At 36.9% G+C, this 19,004-nt stretch overlaps 1 protein-coding gene across 3 annotated transcripts in view; it reads left to right on the top strand.

Annotated features, from left to right (window-relative positions):
• Nucleotides 1–357: 357 nt before the first annotated feature.
• The window catches only part of CADM2 (cell adhesion molecule 2), a 1,092,572-nt gene continuing 1,073,925 nt past the window's right edge, over nt 358–19,004 (top strand). Inside the window, exon 1 of one of the 3 annotated variants that reach the window (XM_028504686.2) lies at nt 358–1,004. In XM_028504686.2, the coding sequence (XP_028360487.1) occupies nt 944–1,004 (61 nt within the window). In that variant the 5' untranslated portion in view covers nt 358–943. The remainder of the gene's footprint in view (nt 1,005–19,004) is intronic. The other 2 variants (XM_036017949.1, XM_036017950.1) reach the window with 2 other exon arrangements.

The raw sequence follows: 19,004 nt of genomic DNA on the forward strand, positions 1-19,004 counted from the left end.
ACGACGGCTGTCTCCTTTGCTACTTAGGGTGAGACTTCTCCAGAGAGGTGAGACCCGCCGGGGGTGTGTGAATGGGGGCTTCAGTTCTTCCTGCCCGAAGGGTCCTTGAGAAGCCTGTTTGTTTTTCCCGGCGCTTGTCTCCACCCAACCCCTTCTCTCATTGGCCAGACCTGGTGGGCGGATGCATTTCCATTGGTCAGGGGGCGGTGTCTGTCTGGCCAGGGTGGGGGCGGGGCCACCGCCGCGCTGAGCTTGCCCTTGTGTCTGGTGCTCTGTAGAGCTGCTGCCGCCGCCGCCGCCGTCGCCGCCGCTGCTGCCGCCGCTGCCGCCTCCGCCGCTGCTGCCGCCGCCGCCGCCGCCGCTGCAGCCGGAGCATCGGAGAGCCACCGCCGCCGCCACCACTGCCACCACCACCACCACCGCCACTAGAGCTGCTTCCACTGCTGCCACCTCCCTGCCCAGAACCCCAAGACACCCCGAGCGCGTGCGGCGGCTGCTGCTTGCATGTTCCACCTTTTCCTCTGCCCCTCCCTTCCGTGACCTACCCACTCCTTGGAGCCCTCGTCTGCACCTTTCCCGACACCCCAGCATCCCTGCACCACCTGCTCCGGCAGCCTCATCAGGCGTTGGGACTTGCTGTGTGCGCCGAGGGGAAGGCTAGCCCGACCCGTGCCTGGCAGACGGGCTGTCGCGGCTGCACCACCGGGAGGAGAAGAAACTATTTCGCCCACCGAAAACCCATTCTGCGGGTGCTTCGCCGCTGCCGCTTCTGCTGCCGCCGATCTCCGTTCGTGTCCGCGAGTTCAAACACCGCAGCAGCGGGGACCGTGGGTCCGGCGGGCGCCGCGAGGAGGACACCGGCGGAGCCCTACACTCTGGTGCCCCGCTCACCAGCAGATCCGTGCCTCCTGGTTCCTCCCCCCAACCATTTAGAGAAGGGACCATGATTTGGAAGCGCAGCGCCGTTCTCCGCTTCTACAGTGTCTGCGGGCTCCTGCTACAAGGTAATACCCTCCCCGCCGCGGGGAGCATCAACTTCACGCCCATTCCTCATCATCCATCCCCACTCCACCTCACATTTCCACTCTCCTCCTTCCAGTCCCCCAGTCCCCTGACGTTTCCAGACTCCTCTCCCTACTCCCCAGTGCAGCAAGGGGCAGTGGCAGTTTGCTCCAGCTCCTCGAATCTCTCTAGCACTGGCTCAGCTCATCACTCCCAGCAGTCAGCCCCCTTACTCGGCACCTTTCGCCTCTTCATTCACCTGAGCTTCCTACACGTCTTACTCCATCCCCGCCGCCCCCACCCTCGCGCCTTTTGGCTAGCAATTTGTACCTTCCCTGAATGTTCCCCCCTCCCCCCACCAGCCGTTTCCCACATCACTCTGCTGACCGACCCTCCGTCTCTTGTCGTCTTTTTAACCTTCCCTTTTCGAGTCGCCTTTTTCTTTCCCCTTCTTCCACCATCATCATATCCTGTGTCTTTAAAAAGTGAGTGAGAGTCTGGGAGCGAGCTACCGAGACGGCGAGAACAGCAGCAGCGGCAGCACCGTGTGCATTGCAATAACATCCCCAGGGGGAATGTGTTGTGAGACTTGTCATTCACCTAGGGAGAGAGAGGAGACTGTGTGTGGGATTAAAATAAATAAATAAGAACAAAAGAAAAGAGAGAAATACAGGAAAAGAGAAAGAAAATGAGTAAATTAACCAGGAAATTAAAAAAGAAAGAAAAAAAACAGGGCGAGAGGAAGGGGAAAATTAACCCCAAAGCCCACTTTATCAACAAATAGACTTTTTATTATTCAGTCCATGTGGGTTTTTTGTTTGTTTGTTTCTTCTTGTTTTTTTTTCCTTTTTCTTTTTTCAGCAGAGAAATATATGCACCCTACCAGTTACTTTCTGCTAGGGATTTTCGCTTAGGTTTCCTACCTCTCCATCCGCTCTCTGCCGCTTCTGTCCGTAATTAATATTAGCCGTTCACGTGAATTGTAAGAACCCCTGTGACCGCAGTGGAGGGAAACCGCACAAAACACTGTGATTATGCAAATCACCGGGTTTAGATACGGAGTGGCTAGGGAACTGGGGTGCACTTTTCCCCAGACCCTTTTTTGGAGGAGGGAAAAAGGGTCTGTGTTGGAATGGGAGGACGATGCTAATTACTGAATAAATGGCAATATTTAGAGTCCGAGTGCAAGAGGAGAGCACACTTTGGGGTGGCAGTGGAGGCAGAGATGGCATTCTAGGGCTGGCTGGGCAGGGGCTGCAAGGCGGAAGATTGTTGCTTTGAAGAGAGTAGTATGGGGATGTGGATTGAGTGTGAGATTCAGGGAGAATGGATGGGAAATGATGGTCGATGGGATTTTTTAAAGCTAGGTGACTTGATTTCTTGTTAAATCTTTGCCCACCTCTAACCCCTCTGTCATCATTTGTGTATTTGCGGGAAGGAAGTTGATCGAATTTATTTGTACCTGAGTGAAAGGAATCTGAAAGTAAAACACACAGGCATGCAAAACCCAATCGGCCTTTGGAGGATTTAAATGAGGTCAATGAACCATCTTTCAGCAAGTTCTTGGGATGCATCCTCTCTCCTATCCTCCTCCGGGATATAGACCGGGACCGTATTTCATTTATGCATATTTATGAATACGAAAGAAGTGGTACTGGACAGAATTTCCCTGAATTAATTAGCTGGCCTTGCAGAGATATCCTTTAGACTATTTAGTGGTAATTTTGTGTATTTTATGTTATATGTAAATTTCAGATATGTCATGTGCCAGAATCCCAGAGAAGGCAGACAGCCCATTCTTTCTGCTTACGCTGCCTCGTCCCATTTCCCATCACTCACACCCCCACCCTTGCACAAGTAACCCGGGTAGTTGCCTGACACATTACTTGGGTTTCTAATCCATGATGAAACATCCTCCCAGAGACCTCACTTCACCTCTCAGTAACTTGCATTTCTCAGCGTGTGTGTGTGTGTGTGTGTGTGCTGGTGCGCGCGCCCGCGCCCCCGCTCCGCCACGCCGGGTAGGGGAGTGTTATGTGGGGAAATCAGTTAATTTGGTGATTGTGATGAAAATTCGACACCGCTGGGTGTGTTTTCCCTGCCAATCTGTGTGTGCTGGCCCCAGCACGTCATTGGACACACTGCTGGGCTGGTGCGAGATTATTTATTACAGAACATGTGGGCAATGGACTGCACTTGGGGGTCGCCTCCTCTCTGCCTTCAACATTTCCCTGTGAATTGTCTATTCAGTGCACTGCAAAATAACTGTCTACTGGTGCCTCTCTCTCTCTCTCTCTCTCTCTCTCTCTCTGTCAGCCTGGAGGAGGATTTACTTTCTCTACCCGGAAGATTCCATCAGCTGCATTCTCTTTTATTAAGGGCATGGGTCTCTTTTATTAAGTGCGTAAACCAATGATTAAGACAGTGTTGCTTTCCCAGCAGACTCGGGGTGGTGGAGGAAGGCGTGTAGGTATGCCAGAGAAAATGCACCACTGCAGCCAGCAACAGCACTAGCATCAGGTCCAAATAAATAAATAAGTGTTCTGATACAGCAACCAGGGAAAGAGCACCAGCCCAATGATCTCTGTGTGCTTGTGAGCATCTTAGATCAGGCCATATGAATACACCAAAAGAGAGAGAGAGGATTGAAAGAAAAAAAAAAACATAAAAGGGGGAGGGGGTACAAAGCACCACTGGATTGTCTTCTCATGTTTATGGCTGCCTCACATTTATCAAACACTGTTCCACAGACACATCACACTTTGTTGATATTGTCAGTTCCTGCTCAAATAAATTGCTCATGCCTTCCTTGTCTTAGTCTAGTCTGAAAACATTGCTTCAGGGTTCAGGTTTATGTTTCTCCCACCACCCTATTATTTTATTAGGACTTGGTGAGGTTGTAAAATGAAAGCTTTATTTCCTGGACACAGCTTAAATACTTAACAGGTCTTTCTTTTCTGTGTGCAGAGGAGGAAGGTTGATGGGGGACATAGTGAGCAACTGACTTTGTGTCTAGGGAGATTCTGGTCTGCCTGCTAGTAGTTATGACTAGGCAAATAGTATAGGCACTCTACAGCTTCTTATTATTAGTTTTGTCAGTACTAAAATCATGTGCGGTCACTTAATACTAATAATTTATTTATCTTTTGTATTATTATCCCCTTTCTTTCAGTGGGCTTTATTTTATACAAGAGGGCTCCTTGGACATATCATCTCTGGGTTTTATTTTTTTTTATATATATGTCACCATTTTTTACATTTTCCCAGAAGCACAATCCATCTTCTGATTTGTTAATTTATAGGGTGATAGAGTGATAAGCCAATGGTGAGAATCAAGTCAATGATAAACTGAGTAAAAAAAATAAGTAGTTTTATTCTACAACACCTACTAATTTGTCCCCAATGGGTCTTTATGTGATAGTTAGAAAATAAACATGTTTTTGGCCAAAGCATAACTTGGAATTAGACTGCTTAGACAAATGTGATTCAGTGTTAAGATATGGGGCATCCTTTTTCTTTTTCTTTTTCCCCTCTATCACAGACAGAAGAATAATATGAGGTAAGAGGAAGGGACACCTTAGAGAAATGAATTTCTTTAGAATGAGGAGTGCATAAGCTTGCCACCTGTAACTAAGACCTCTCTTGGCTACAGAGTAGATCCAGTTCTATTACTAGCCCTTGCTGAAGCTGTATCCCTCTTCATGCCTGAGGAGACACTGCAAAGATGGAGACTGTCTTGTTTCACAAGGGACAGGTCTAGAAAGGGCAAAAAAAGAGAGAAGGTCAAAATATAACCAGAAAATAGACATGCATAGATCCTGATTTTGTTGAGAACTTTATCTTCTGTTTAGAGTTTATCTCACGGAAAAATACATCCAACCACACAAATACTGGGGCTTTAGGACATTAGTTTTTTTTTTTTTTTTTCCTGCTGTGGAACATTCTGGTAACTTATATGCTGTATTCAGAAAGAAGCTCTTCATAGTAAAGGTCAATTGGACATACATATTACTTGCCTCAGTATGTATCATTAACCTCCTCTTATATTTTAAGAAAACTTATAATATAATATGCACTTATGTACACTAAATAAAATACTGGTTACTTAATAGTTCCTAAAATCGTGTTTTCCCTACTCTTTTACCTCTGTATGTAATAACCTTAGGCTTGTCAAGTTTATTTCTTATACTGACTACAGTTCCTGGGATATAACTCACTTTTCCTTTTTTTGATTAACAGCTGAAACTTTGAAAAGTAGAGTCTTTACATAAGCCAGTTAATTCTGACTTAAACAAACACCAGATTCTTAGTGATTAAGAAAATTCCCCTGCAAATATGAAGAGTTTCTGGACTAACTTTGCATTAATATATGGAAGTTTACTTTATTGTCTTCTCCCCACTTGTACAACTGTTAGAACTCTGGGAACATAATGTGCCAAAGGAAAGCATCAATTTAGATGGCCTATTCCTGCCTTCCCCACTAGAAATAAGGTCCTTGAAAACTGTTTGCCCCACATTTGAGTACCGAAATAATGTCATTTTCATAAAGAAAAAAATTACTTAAATTGCTTAAGGAGCAAGTGGAAGTGCAAAAATATTGGAAGACATCCTAAGCATGCATTTTAAAGTGGCTTATGATCAATATCATATTATATCAATTTTCTTTTTAAAATAGGCAGTCTATGGGGTATTAGATGATTGAGACAAGTAAGATTTATTTATTAGGAATGACTTTGGGTACATTAATAATATAACATAGACCTGTCTTATTGATGTTTTATTTGATCATGCTGACGTGCGTTGAGATTTATTGAGAAAGAATCCTCATTTTAATGGACTTTGTTAAACCTCCTTGGTACAATTGCCCATTGTATACCAGCTGGCTGAATCGGTTGAGGTTGCAGTGAGAAGGGAAATCACAAACCAAGAAAGCATAATTCACAAGCTGAAGTCAGAAGCACTTTGTGCAATTGGAAGAGAGTGGTTCATTTACCCTCCAGTGTCCAATGATTATTAAACTTAAGCTTCTTGAGGGCAAGGCCTGAGCCTTACTTATGTATCTATTCAGTTTTCTTATTCTGTATTTACTAGATCCATAATAAATAACATTGGATTGAATAATAGGTATGTCCTAATTAATTCTGATGAGTTAAATGGTCCCTTCTCTTCATAATATGTCAGCACTCATACCTGTTTAAACAATGTACTTAAGAGTTAATTTTAACATTTAGTAGTCTATTTAATTTAGGAGCAGTTTTCCTATAGAAAAATAACATAGCAACAGCTCTCGATATAAATCTTTACAGAAATGCAATCTGATCAGTTGTTCTTAACATTGTTTCCTGACTCTTTTTTTTTTTCTTTAACTAAAAATTCCAGATATTTTGCATTAGATTAGATTACAAAATCATCCTGTGAAAAAATGAAGGACATGATTTAAATGTACTGATTTAACTTAAAATAATTAAAAGGACAAGTTCATTGCCACCATTTTATTTGAAAATGTCAAGCATTTTTGGAGTGCAGTTTTTGTAGTATCAAAAAAAGCACCTTCTGCAAATTCCTTGTATAGAGAGGTGGGTTAGGATTAATCTAGAGCCCTGTAGCAGCTGAAGCCCCCTGCTGTGTGATGATGCAAATGGCATCTCAGGCCTAATGTGCTCTGTAGTCTGCATACACAGGAAAGCAGTCATGTGGCATGAGTGAAATGGGACACCTTTTCTTAGCTTGTAGTGGACATGAACTGTCCTTGGGCTTTTTATAACTAGAGATAATCCAGAGAGTATTTCTAATCACCGAGCTCATGACGAAGTAAATGAGAGAACACATATTTTGTTCAGAGATTGATGTAATAAATAAATAAATCCTAATAAAATTACCGATATTTTCATCAAATGAATGGTAAATGGAATAGTTTTTTTGTGAAAACTCTCAAGAACATGGGGCAGTTTAATGAAGATAAATAGCAAAATTAAAACAGGACTTCTATGTAGTTGTTTCCATGTTTTGGGCCTAATAAATGTTGGTTAAGAACTATTCTGTTATCCTTTCCTTCTTTTAGTTAGTAATGAGTCAGTCCCTTGTTTTTGTTTTTTTTTTTCTTATTGGAGCATTTCCTGTATTATGAGAACACAGTAATTTTAAAAAAATAGAGATTAACAGTTCATTATATTTTCTCATAGTTCATTTAGGGTCATAAAGTGGAATCTGTGTTAATATCAAATCAGTAGAGTATATTTCCTCTGTGAACAATATTATTTATCACCAAGGCAAAAGCACCAAGTAGGTTCCTTAAAAAAAGTAAGAGTTTTGGACCAGTTTTTATGGGCAGAGTATTATGGAAGCCTATCAGACAACAGAAATTAATGTAGCTTTGTTTCTTTTGATTCCATTTGCTACAGAAAAAAAATTGAACATAATATGCATATACATCTTTATTCCAGAAATGAGCCCAGTCGGCTCTGTTTAATGTGTTTGGTGGGCTTATTTAAGCAGTTATGAAATTGTTTTTACCTTAGAAGTATGAAGCATGTTTAAAAATTGTGAAAGTAAATATTCTGCTAAATTAGGTATCAGTTAAATATTAATGTCAAAATCAGAGAGGTAATTATTGGAAAAGCAAATATTCCAGATGTAGTTATTGAAAAAGGAAATATTCCTCAATCATTTATCTCTATATGCACATACATACAAGTTTAAAGTGTGCTGTTATTTTTAGGACTAAGTGATAGCTTTATAATTTTATTAGTAATCAGAATTTGGGTCTCAGGGATGAAGTGTAAGGCAAAGGCAAGAATTTATTTTTTTGCACTCATTATTTTCTTTTACCTTTTTAAAGAAAGTTAACAAATATATTTTTAAGTTTTCTTAGGCTATAAATAACAACAATTGACTTTTGCACTTAAAAACACACATGCTAGATTTACAATTTCTGAATTACATTAGATCTGAGCATTTATTTATTCTGGATCTTCAATTGTGCTATGAGGCTGAGTGATCAGAAACTACTGCTACCTGAATAGACATAGGGCTGAGGTTGTAAGGACATCTGCCAGGGAGAGAGCTTGCCATAAATTATTCACATCCTATTTTAGAAGACTTTGAAGTAAATATTGAGACAGTCATTATTCAACTTTGGGGATAACACTTTCTGAGTCAGCGAGTAGTTTTCACTTGAATCATTAAATCATCTTTTATCCCTTTGAATACTGAGAGGGAAGCCCCTGGTTAGTCATAGTTAAATAATTTCTCTGGGGGCTAGGTATTGACGTCATCCGGAATTGTTCAGAAAAAAATAAGTATCCTTTATTTTGAGGAACATGAAATTTTAAAACTAAGTGTGTTCAAGTAGTGAAAATTATTTCACATAAGAAAACAAAAGTCCTTTTATAGGTCAACTTGATTTCCTAATAAATGTATATACTTGACAATAGTTTATTTACAGTAACTGTACATTGTTTATCTAAAGTCATCTTTGAGAACGCAGTGAGAAAGCACCTTTCCTGATGAGGATGTGCTGCCCACTGCTAAGAGTATAGTTGCTGAATTGATTTTGTATAATTTATAAAGCCAATTAATTTGTTCTTGTAAAGAAATATTTTAGCTTCTTTGCTAGAATTGTGTGCATTTAAAAATATAACATTCATAACCCTTACTTAAACATCAAGGACTAAAATTTATAGTGCATAATATATGTTTTTATTTTCTTAATAAATTCATGTCTTATACTACCTTGTCCTATACATCCACAGGGAAAATGCCCAGGACATATATCTTCTGTTCATTCTCATACCTTATATGTCCTCTGCTTTTCAATCTGAAGTTGTACTTAGGTTGCAGTGAGAAATGATTAGGATATTTGTATTTAAAAGCAAAAAAGAAAATGTACAATAAATGTCTTATTTTTTACTGTATTTTTCCATTACCATTTATCCCCTGCCCCTATACACTCCCGTTCCTTTACTGCTATCTATTTTATGTGCTGAAGTCTGAATAGTAACTCGGCTTCCTTCACTCTCTCCAGGAATATAATATCTCCCCTACTCCTGACTCTGCTACCAACCTGACTCATTAAAAGAAATTAACAGAGGGAACGGACAGTAAAGAAAGGGAGTCCTGCTAAAACCTATAAACTGAATATATACAGGTCGGGTGTTTTTCCTTTCACCCTCCAAGGCAAGGACCCCAGTATTTTAACAAGGTTAAATTATGTACAATGTGTTTTTACTTGTTTTTGTTATCGTTTTTATTGCATATTGTGTGAGTTCAATCTCCTTAGTCTCATAATAAAAATGGCAAAAAGAGGAGGGAAAGAATATGAGAGAGCCAGCCAAACACACAGAAATGCCTGGCAAAGCCTACTAAATTAGCATATGCTAGGCTGAGTATTTCCCTCTGTTGTTACATAATCCCTTTCTGACAGAAAATCAGTTCTCCTACTTAACCCTTTCATGAGGTTTGGAATTCTCCCACTGCTATATTTTTATTTTGCTTCATTTATTTTCTCACGAATTGTATAAATCATCTATTGAGGGGCTTTGATGTCAAATTCTTTTTTTTTTCTCTCTTCAGTCTTTCTGTATACAAATGTTCCATTCTGTGCCCAACTTCAGGATTCAAGAATCAACTTTTCTATAGCTTTCACTGAGAGGATCTAATTAGCATTTTAGGCTCTCTTTACTCATGTGCAGCTTTCTTTAGAAAATGTATTAGTTCTATGAGGTTCCCCTAAGGATTCATAATACTCTAGTTTGTTACATGTACTGTGATATTCAGTGTGCCTTAATTATGCACGTGTCCTCATTTCAAAGCCTTTTCAGGGATCATGTGGGATAGAACAGGGGTCTGGCTGTAAATTCACTGTCATGTATTAATGTGTAGGTGGTATTCAGAGAAGGATGTTTCTGAAGGCAATTATATATCTGTGACTCCAGTGTAGCAAGCAGTTACTCACATTGTGCACTTAACTAGTTACTCTGCCAAGGCAGAATGAAATTCACTATTGTGATACATAATACAGTATCTGTTATTTCTAAACAGTTCTTTGCACTGGGAATGAAGTACAAGAATGAGTGAAAATGTGTATCCCTTATCCTGAATAGGGATTGTTCCTTTCACTCTTCCAAACAAAAAGAAGAATCAGAAATTGTTCCCAAATCAATACTCTATTCCCTAACTAGCCCATTAACACATTTTGCTATGGTAAGATCTTGAAGTTTTGCTAGTTATTATTTCAGGCTATAGATTTTTAGATCGTATTAATTGCCTGCAATCTTCGTGGGCTGCCAAATGTCAGTGCATTGCTAAATTTGAAACATTATATTCCAGTTTTTTATTTGGTTGCAGTTTGGACAACTCTGACAGTATATAGACACATTGAACTCATTTTTAAGTACCCTATGCAGACGGAGGGACGGAGGGAGAGAGAGAGTTATCTTTAAAATAGGGATTTTTTTTTTTGTGAAGGGATAGCTTCTAGAATTGGTTAATTTAGTACATCACCATTTATAAGGAGGATGTTTTCCTACATTGCATGAGTTTGGGAGTATACTTTTATTAACTTTATCTATGACTTACTTGTATCCCTCTGTGTATCATATCAAAAACTTATAATTTAATTTAGTAAATACAACTGTTGTTCTTTCTCTTATATATGACTAGTATGATAAAAAGCATTTTGTAAACTGATATATAACAATATTAACAAAGTGTTTATTATTTTACACAATTGCATTATTTTGAAGCCATATTATTATTAATGGTATCTTAAAAATACATTAGTGTCCAGGAATACTTAAGAGTATTTTTATTATATGAATTTTGGACCAGAATCTGATGTATTTGTTTTAGTAGACAAAAGAATGCCACCTGCTCTTTATTAATTATTTTAATCATTTGTCTTTTTAGTTGAGAGAACTAAGCATTATTTTATCTATACTATAATCTTTATAACCCCTTCATATATTTTTATTATGACATTTGGATTGTTAGGTATTTATCTGTCTCTTCTAGTGGACTGTAAGCTCCCAGAGTACAGGGTCTTAGTCTTCATTTTATTTCACGTGCCTAATCGAATGTCTGATCTATGTGTTTTTTCAATATTTTCATCCCACTGATTGATTAGTTTTCCTCCGATCCATTTCATCCTAACACATCTCTTTAATTGAATCCAAATAAGACTTAAGTATTTATGTTATAACTGCCAAAATGCCAATACAGTATACAGAACAGAATAAATATTTGCAATGAATTTTCATTTGGATGTAATATACAGAAAGACAGCACAAATGGATACTAAGAAACACAAACAATTCTAAATAACATACTTCACAAAAAATATGGAATCATTGCTTTCAGTTAGGGTAGTCAGCTTGCACTGAAAACATTCGTTTTACAGCTTTGAATCTCTCCAATTTCTCTGGGTCTTGTCACCCCTTGTCTTGTTTTTGTCTACTTACTAAAGATTTATATCCCTAGCCTCAAAAATATTCTTGATGATGACTTTGGGTAAACATGAAGCCAAATCATCCTATTATTTCTAGATAAGTGTATAAACAAAGAAGAATTACAAACTGACCTTGATCTGCCAGATTATCAGTGTGGGTTGACCTGCTTTTGTTATTGCCAAGCTATAGGGTAGAGATTCTCTGAGAAGTCCCTGAAGTACAGATTCAGACTACGTTCTTCTCAGTTTAACTAGGGGAATTCTATCCTTTTTATTTAAAAGGACTTGTAAAAAAATCCTAAGTACTGTTTTTTTTTCCCCCCTTTTTTTAATGCTTACTCATGCTTCTGCAGTTGAGGATACATGTTCGCTATTGCTGAATTTCATTTATTTCCATTTTTATATTAAAAGACAGTGGGAGGTAGGTTGTGAATATTAATTCATTTTGAAGAGAATTTAAACATAGTTACTGGGATCTGAACACCAACCGAGAAAATAAAGTGTTTTTTGAATGCTTTTTCTAAAAGTATCAGTGAAATGTAGCTTTTCTTAAATGTCCTTTAGTTTTTCTTCATATTTAAAAGTCAGTTTCCTTGATGTCTTTTGGACTTTTGACTATTTCATAACTCTTGTATTTGAGAAGATATTGTTAAGTAGGTTAATTTAAGATTTGCCAGATGCCAAGTGCTGAAATTCTTTTGTCATCCTTATGTTGAAATATACATTTAATAAATAAATACCTGAAGTAGGTTAAATGAGCTCAATTTATTAGGGGTTATGGCCACTTTATGGGGTTGATATTAAGAGTTATATTCTCCCATAGCTTCTCTTAGTACCTAATATCTTGCTTTATTTTAAATCCTGTCAGTATGATGCAATAGCCACAGCAGATTAACCTCCTTCTTTAGTGCAATGTCTGTTTAACCCTTGCTGACAACTTCTTGGAGCCTAGTGAATGCAAGTGAATGTAGTTTGGGAAGCAGTTTTTGTTGACTATTTTACTGTCTTGGTGGAAAATTATTTTACGATGTTACTGAATTTTATTCATTATATTGAGGATACTCCTATAAATCTATGATTAGAAATTAAGTTTCTTTTTAATATTTTATGTGTAATCACATGGTATCTGAAACACAAAAAATGTGAGGAAGAATCACACCTTCATGTTTCTCAAAATGTTTAGTCATAATGATCCATTCAGAAATTGATTTTTCAGTTTGCTATAAGAAGGAAGGACTTTTATTTATTACATTAAATGCTAAAGCATTTTAGACCAACATTCCTGTCCAGAGTCACCATAATAAACGTGATACCCCAAATATTCATCAAAAGAATATTTTACTAAGTGAATTCTCTTTACAGAAAGATTTGATGCTAACATAAATGTTCAGTAACATTTATGGATTTATTTATAAATGTCCAGTAAAATTTACAGAGGATAATTTCATATCCACTGGCTTTCTTTCTTTTTTAACATAGAAGTGCAATGGGTGAGATAAGTCTAATAGTGTTGTGAGGCTTCAATTCTCCATCCCTTTCCACTTCCATGGAACAGCTAAGATAGAGATATTGGTAGAGAAATAAATTCATAGCTTTTTAGATTCCTGGTAGAGGTCATAAAGTCAGACTTATTTTAAAGTTTTGTTTTACTTTACCCAATTTTATTGACTGTGCAAGTACAGACTACCAACAAAGCAGAACAGATTATCTCGAAGGATATGATAGCGTGAAAGTACGTTTTATATTGCAGCAACTATGCATGAGGATTGGGTATGAACAGGCTGCGAAGATTAATAATCTATTTAACTTTTAATAATGGTCTTACGATCATATAACAGTACATTTTGATCAGGCATTAGGGATATTTCCTCTTAAGATCTTTTATCATCTGGATGTACCAAGGTGAATGGCAGGGACTTGGTGACAGAGGAAGAGCGACTAATTAGATATTCCTGATCCTGGAGTGGTACACTTTCAACAACCTGCCAGAGCACGGGTAGTGTGAAAGTGGTATCAAGGCTAGCCTGGTTTGTTATTTTGTAGTGAAAGTTCTCTGTTCTGTAAAGGGAAATGGTATCTTTGGACTAATTCAGGCTTTGATTTTTGAAAGTGCCCTGCAGCAGCAAGACATAATGGTAGGAATCAAGGGACCTCAGTTCTCATCTAAGCCATGCCACCATTTTAGACACTTTGAGCAAGTTCCTTCTCTTGCAGCCCAGTCTCCCCATCTGCAGATTCAGAGATTGGTTGGCATCACATGTCGTCTTTGGTGATGTAGTGTAGAAAGATCTTATGAATGATTGCAAACTTGTAGGAATAGCTTCCCTCCCATCCCCACTTTCCACCCAAAGATGTTTTATAGCATTAACTGAGCTGTGCTCATAAAATACCTTTTATTTAAATTTATTTTTATATCTACCCATGCGTTCCTTATTCAGTGTTTAAAAAGATTATACATGAAAAAATATTTTTATTTTGATACATGTGTCTATACATTTCAGAAAATGACTTTTGCTGTCATTGAGTTTTATAAATTAATTTGTAATCATCCCTATGAGTTTGGGTCATATATTATTTTCCTTGTGAAATTACATCTATACAGCAACTTTGAAAATTAGTTAATTATTGCCCCATCAGTTGTTTTTATTATTAGGAAGTACACTGAATTAAGTGTTGTGATTTTGTGTTCAATTTTGTTTTTTTGTGCATTTAATCTGTGTTTGTGTGTATGTGATTAATTTGGACAATCATTTTATTCTTCATAGCTTTCGGTTTTCTCAAGCATAATTATTTACTAATTCATTTTTCAACAAATACCTGGTTGAAGGCCATGTTGTAAATAAAAATGAACAAAATGGAAACAGTTTCTGCCCTTATGGAGTTTATAGTCTAGTGTCTGAGACACAGAATAATCAAATCAAAATATGTAATTTTTTTTCCTGAAATAAAAATTCCAAGTTTTCAGTAGCAATGGAATGTGGGTATGTCAGTGAGACTATGACATCACTAGTTTAATAACAATGTTATTAACCTCACTGATCTTTTAAGATTTTTTATTTAACATTGGATTGAAGATCTCTCATATTCTCCACTTGTTTATCCTGAAGACATTCTCAGTATAATGCCAGTTTTTTTCACTTTTCTCTTCTTTTTCTTTCCTCTTTCTTCCTTCCTCCCTCCTCCTGTCTCTCCTTCTTTCTTTATTTTACTCTCCTTCCTTCCTTCCTTCCTTCCTTCCTTCCTTCCTCCCTTCCTCCCTTCCTCCCTTCCTCCCTTCCTTCCTTCTTTTCTAATATAACTTGAAATAAACTGACAAGTTGAAAAAGAAATATTCAGGCATGCTCTGTTGTAACTGATTTGCTCGAGAGGATGATTCATTTAATTTCATAAAGGTTCAGTGGGCCAGAACAGATGACCAGGTCAGCAGAGGGAATGTAGGGGAGAAGAGGTCTGTGAGAAGGATCTATGTAACAAGCAACAATATTTAGTTTTTTAGAGCTGGAGTTCTGCTTGAGCAATTCTGATGTTACCAGCAGCAGTCATTTAAAGAGCTGCGGATACCTCAGGGAAAACATTTTTAAAGTGTCCTATCTAAAAACAATGTTCCTTGTACACTGTCATATATATTAAACCTCTGCCCTTGCTTATATTACAATACTTTGTGCCTTATTAAAACCTGTACTACTATAGTATTACTTCTTTTTTTTTTTTTAAGATTTTATTTATTTGTTTTTAGAGAGGGAAGGGAGGGAGAAAGAGAGAGAGAGAGAAACATCAATGTGCGGTTGCTGGGGGCCGTGGCCTGCAACCGAGGCATATACCCTGACTGGGAATCAAACCTGCGATACTTTGGTTCGCAGCCTGCACTCAATCCACTGAGCTACGCCAGCCAGGGCCTGTAGTATTACTTCTTGAGAGTGTTGATTAAATGTTGTTTCTGAAATCTTTCTGAATATGATTGAAATATCAATCATCCGGTAAACAAGACTGGAGAATAGATGAGAACACCATTTAAAAGTTTTGACAAAGTAAATTTTATATGCACTTATTTAAAATGTCAGACATTACAAAATCATATGAGTGGCTGCAAATATTTTTAACATCTTTTTTTAAATTGATTTTTAGAGTGAGGGAGGAGGGAGTGGGGGGAGAAAGAGTAAGCTAACTTCTGCATTCACTGGTTGCTTCTTGTATGTGCCCTGACCAGGGATTGCATCTGCAACCTTGGAGTATCAGGATGACATTCCAACCAATTTAACTACCTTACCAGGAGTCTTGAGATCTTTATATTACTTATTTTAGTATTTAAGTTTGACCGAGGACCTAAACATGCAAATGATATCATATTTCTAATAGATTTTATGGCATTTTTGAATACTATTATTTCAAATAGTGGTGTCAGTGGTGTCTCCGGAGTAGGTGATATATATCTTATAGGAGATAGGATAAAAAAATAGATATATACATTGGAGATCATAATGGTGGCAGATTAGCACAGTGATTTTCAATTAACATGCCTGCCACAAGAATTTTAAAAACATTCAGTACCTGACTACTTAGGGGCACTGACCTCTTTTCCCTTAGATTGTCAAATTAAAAAAATGACAACAGCTGACCCAATAATAGCCATTAAGTGTGAATGAATCAGAATTATATCTATTTTTTGGTCAGATAGGCAAAACATACATGTTTGGTTTTTGATGGGCTGGAGAATTTTAGTAATTAGTTTGTGTGTGCCATGAGATGAAGAAGGTTAAATGTCGCTGGTCTAGCGTGTATAGGTACTCTATTTAGAGACTTATTTATGTGGATTAGATGTAGCACTACAACGCACTGTTAGAAGAACCTCAGCTAAATCATTATCTTTAATTTTGCTCTCTTTAAAAGAAACTTGAAAATTAAAGCAATTGAAGTAAGTGCTCCATTGCCAGTGATAATGTGCAAGAGGATAGTCCATTCTAGCTGATTTATTTGGAAAATATGTTCAGCTTTCAAAAGTGTGGCAGAAATGCATACATATTTGGAAACTTTTACAGAGGTAACTAGGTGGTGCTGTTCTGTCATCTTTGTGTCTTAGTGATTCTTTGGTGCTGTTCTTGATACATTAAACACTTTCGTAAAATAGTGTGTTAGGGAAGCTATTGTGTTGTCCTCTCGTGGTATTTCTTTTTATTAACAGAGTTTATATTGATCTTGCATCTTTGATTTCAGCAGTGTTTTCATACAGCATAAAAAACTTTCTTCCTAAACAGTAACACGTATCATAGTTCACTCATTTCTTTAACATTTAAGACAACATATTAAATCATGAAATTTTTAGCTGTTTATGTTATGTGTTTGTAAAACCTTTGTACTTGCCTATATCTTTATCAAAATGCTTACCATTAATTGAGTCAGGATTTAAAATGTTGAAATTTTTGTACACTTTGAATTGATTTAATATAAAAATGTCACAAAATATACAAGCTGAAGGAGAACATTTTTATTATTTGAAATACCAAAAATTGAATTAAACCTTTGAACAAAAGAAATGAGAAAACTTTCCTTGAAAAGATATTGTTTGCTTAATTACTTCTCTGTAAGAAAAGTGACCTCGATTAAACTGTCAGTTAATCTTTTCATGTTTCAGGATATTGTTAAGTTAATTGTGCCTTCCAGTGATCTTGGTGGTACTTGATGGTTCGAAATAAAATAACACACTTATTTCAAACTAAATAAAGACAAACAATGTTACTTCACTGTCACTGTATATTTAGTACACTGATATCTCTGAGTTATATTTTTTTAGTAAGAAATAAAGCTTCTTTTTGATATACTGGGATTTAAGGACAGCAGACCAGAAAAACATAAAAGTGCTGAAATTTTTTCAGTCGAAATCATCTCATATATGAAAAATTGTGAGTTGAATTTCTTAATGATTTTGCAATACTTTGGGAGGAGAGTATACCATATAATTTATTCTTTAATGAAATTGTAGATATAAAATAAGGGTGAATGCACCGTATACTCATGCACCACCAGCTCTAGCATTTTGAATGGGAACAAGAATAATTTATAATCTTCTTTAGTTCTAATATAATAAATCTGCCTTGCTGATATTTACATTATAAAACATTTGCTTTACCTTAATAGAAAAGTAAATGTTTTGTAGAAAACTCTTTGTATTTTCTATCTCACATATCTTTTATCTGTGGAAGACAGAATCAATATGGAATTTTTTTCCATGGCACTTCATCTTAGAATTCAAAGAGATAATCTCTGAGATGAACATCTTCTAGACTAATAAGCCTAAGTGAAAGTGCTGCTAGACTTCTTTGCTCATGTGTGGCCTCCTGGCCTCCTGAAATGAAATGGAAGTGACAATTATTAGAATGAATGCCAGTGGTTAAACACTTGGCAAGTAAGAGTTCAGCATGGGGGAGCTATATAGAGCAGTGGGATTATTCATTCACAAGAGACGCCTTCATCTTCTGTCAAATGATATTTTTTCTAAGAAGGATTAGATTATGCTCATTTTATAGTGCCATTACCTTAAATTGTGAAGAAACCTAATGATAAATAGGTGCACATATTGAGATTATATAGAAAGTTGGTATGTATGTTTTGGGTTTTAATTATTTGTGTTACAAAAATACTTTCCATTTTTATGACAGTGAAGTTTGGTCTAGACAAAGAAATTATGAAAAGTACTCATATATTGGCTGCATCTACATGCTCAAAATATGCAGTGCATTTGTGATCATGAATGATCTTTTTGAAAGTTGTGTTCTGGCAGCAATACTGATTTTAAAGTCTTAGATATTAGATTTGCTTTGTGGGAAGTTAAATCACACTGTCATCCGGACCAAAACTATTTAGTAGCCTATTTTTAAAATACACTATACTTCAAGTAAAGCATGGTATTTGTGAAAAAATATTTCATGAATTAATATATTTCAAAATTATCTTCCTTCCAGAATATAGGAAGTCTATAGGCTGTTTGTCTGTGTCAAAAATATCAAAACTTGTAATTGATGGCTGTTTATTAATAATTTTTGCATTTTAAATAATTTCTTATGGTCACTATTTCTTTCTTGGAGATCTAGTATTAAAATAAAATAAGCTTTCTTCACAATTATTTCTGATATAAATTAATCTCAGACAATGTAGCCAAAGCCATTGACTGTTAGTAATCAGTGGCAGAAAACAGATTACTTGGCATACCTTTTGTTCTTTTTTCTAAGAGTTTCATCTTTCCAAATGCCCCTTTGGCATAAAAATCCTAGAAGAAAACATAAGAAGCAAAATCTTGGACATTGCTCATAGAAATTTTTTATTGGTTGTATCTCCCCAGACAAGGGAAACAAAAGAAAAAATAAATAATGGTACTACATCAAACTAAAAAGTTTTTGCACAGCAAAGGAAAGCATGAACAAAGTAAAAAGACAGCCCATAGAATGGGACGATATATTTGCCAATACATCTGATGGGGGGTTAATATCCAAAATTTATAGAGTACTTACAAAACTGAACACCAAAAAACACAAACAACCAAATTAGAAAAAAAATGGGCAAAGGA

Source organism: Phyllostomus discolor, chromosome 2 (assembly GCF_004126475.2).
Source record: "Phyllostomus discolor isolate MPI-MPIP mPhyDis1 chromosome 2, mPhyDis1.pri.v3, whole genome shotgun sequence".
NCBI lineage: Eukaryota > Metazoa > Chordata > Mammalia > Chiroptera > Phyllostomidae > Phyllostomus > Phyllostomus discolor.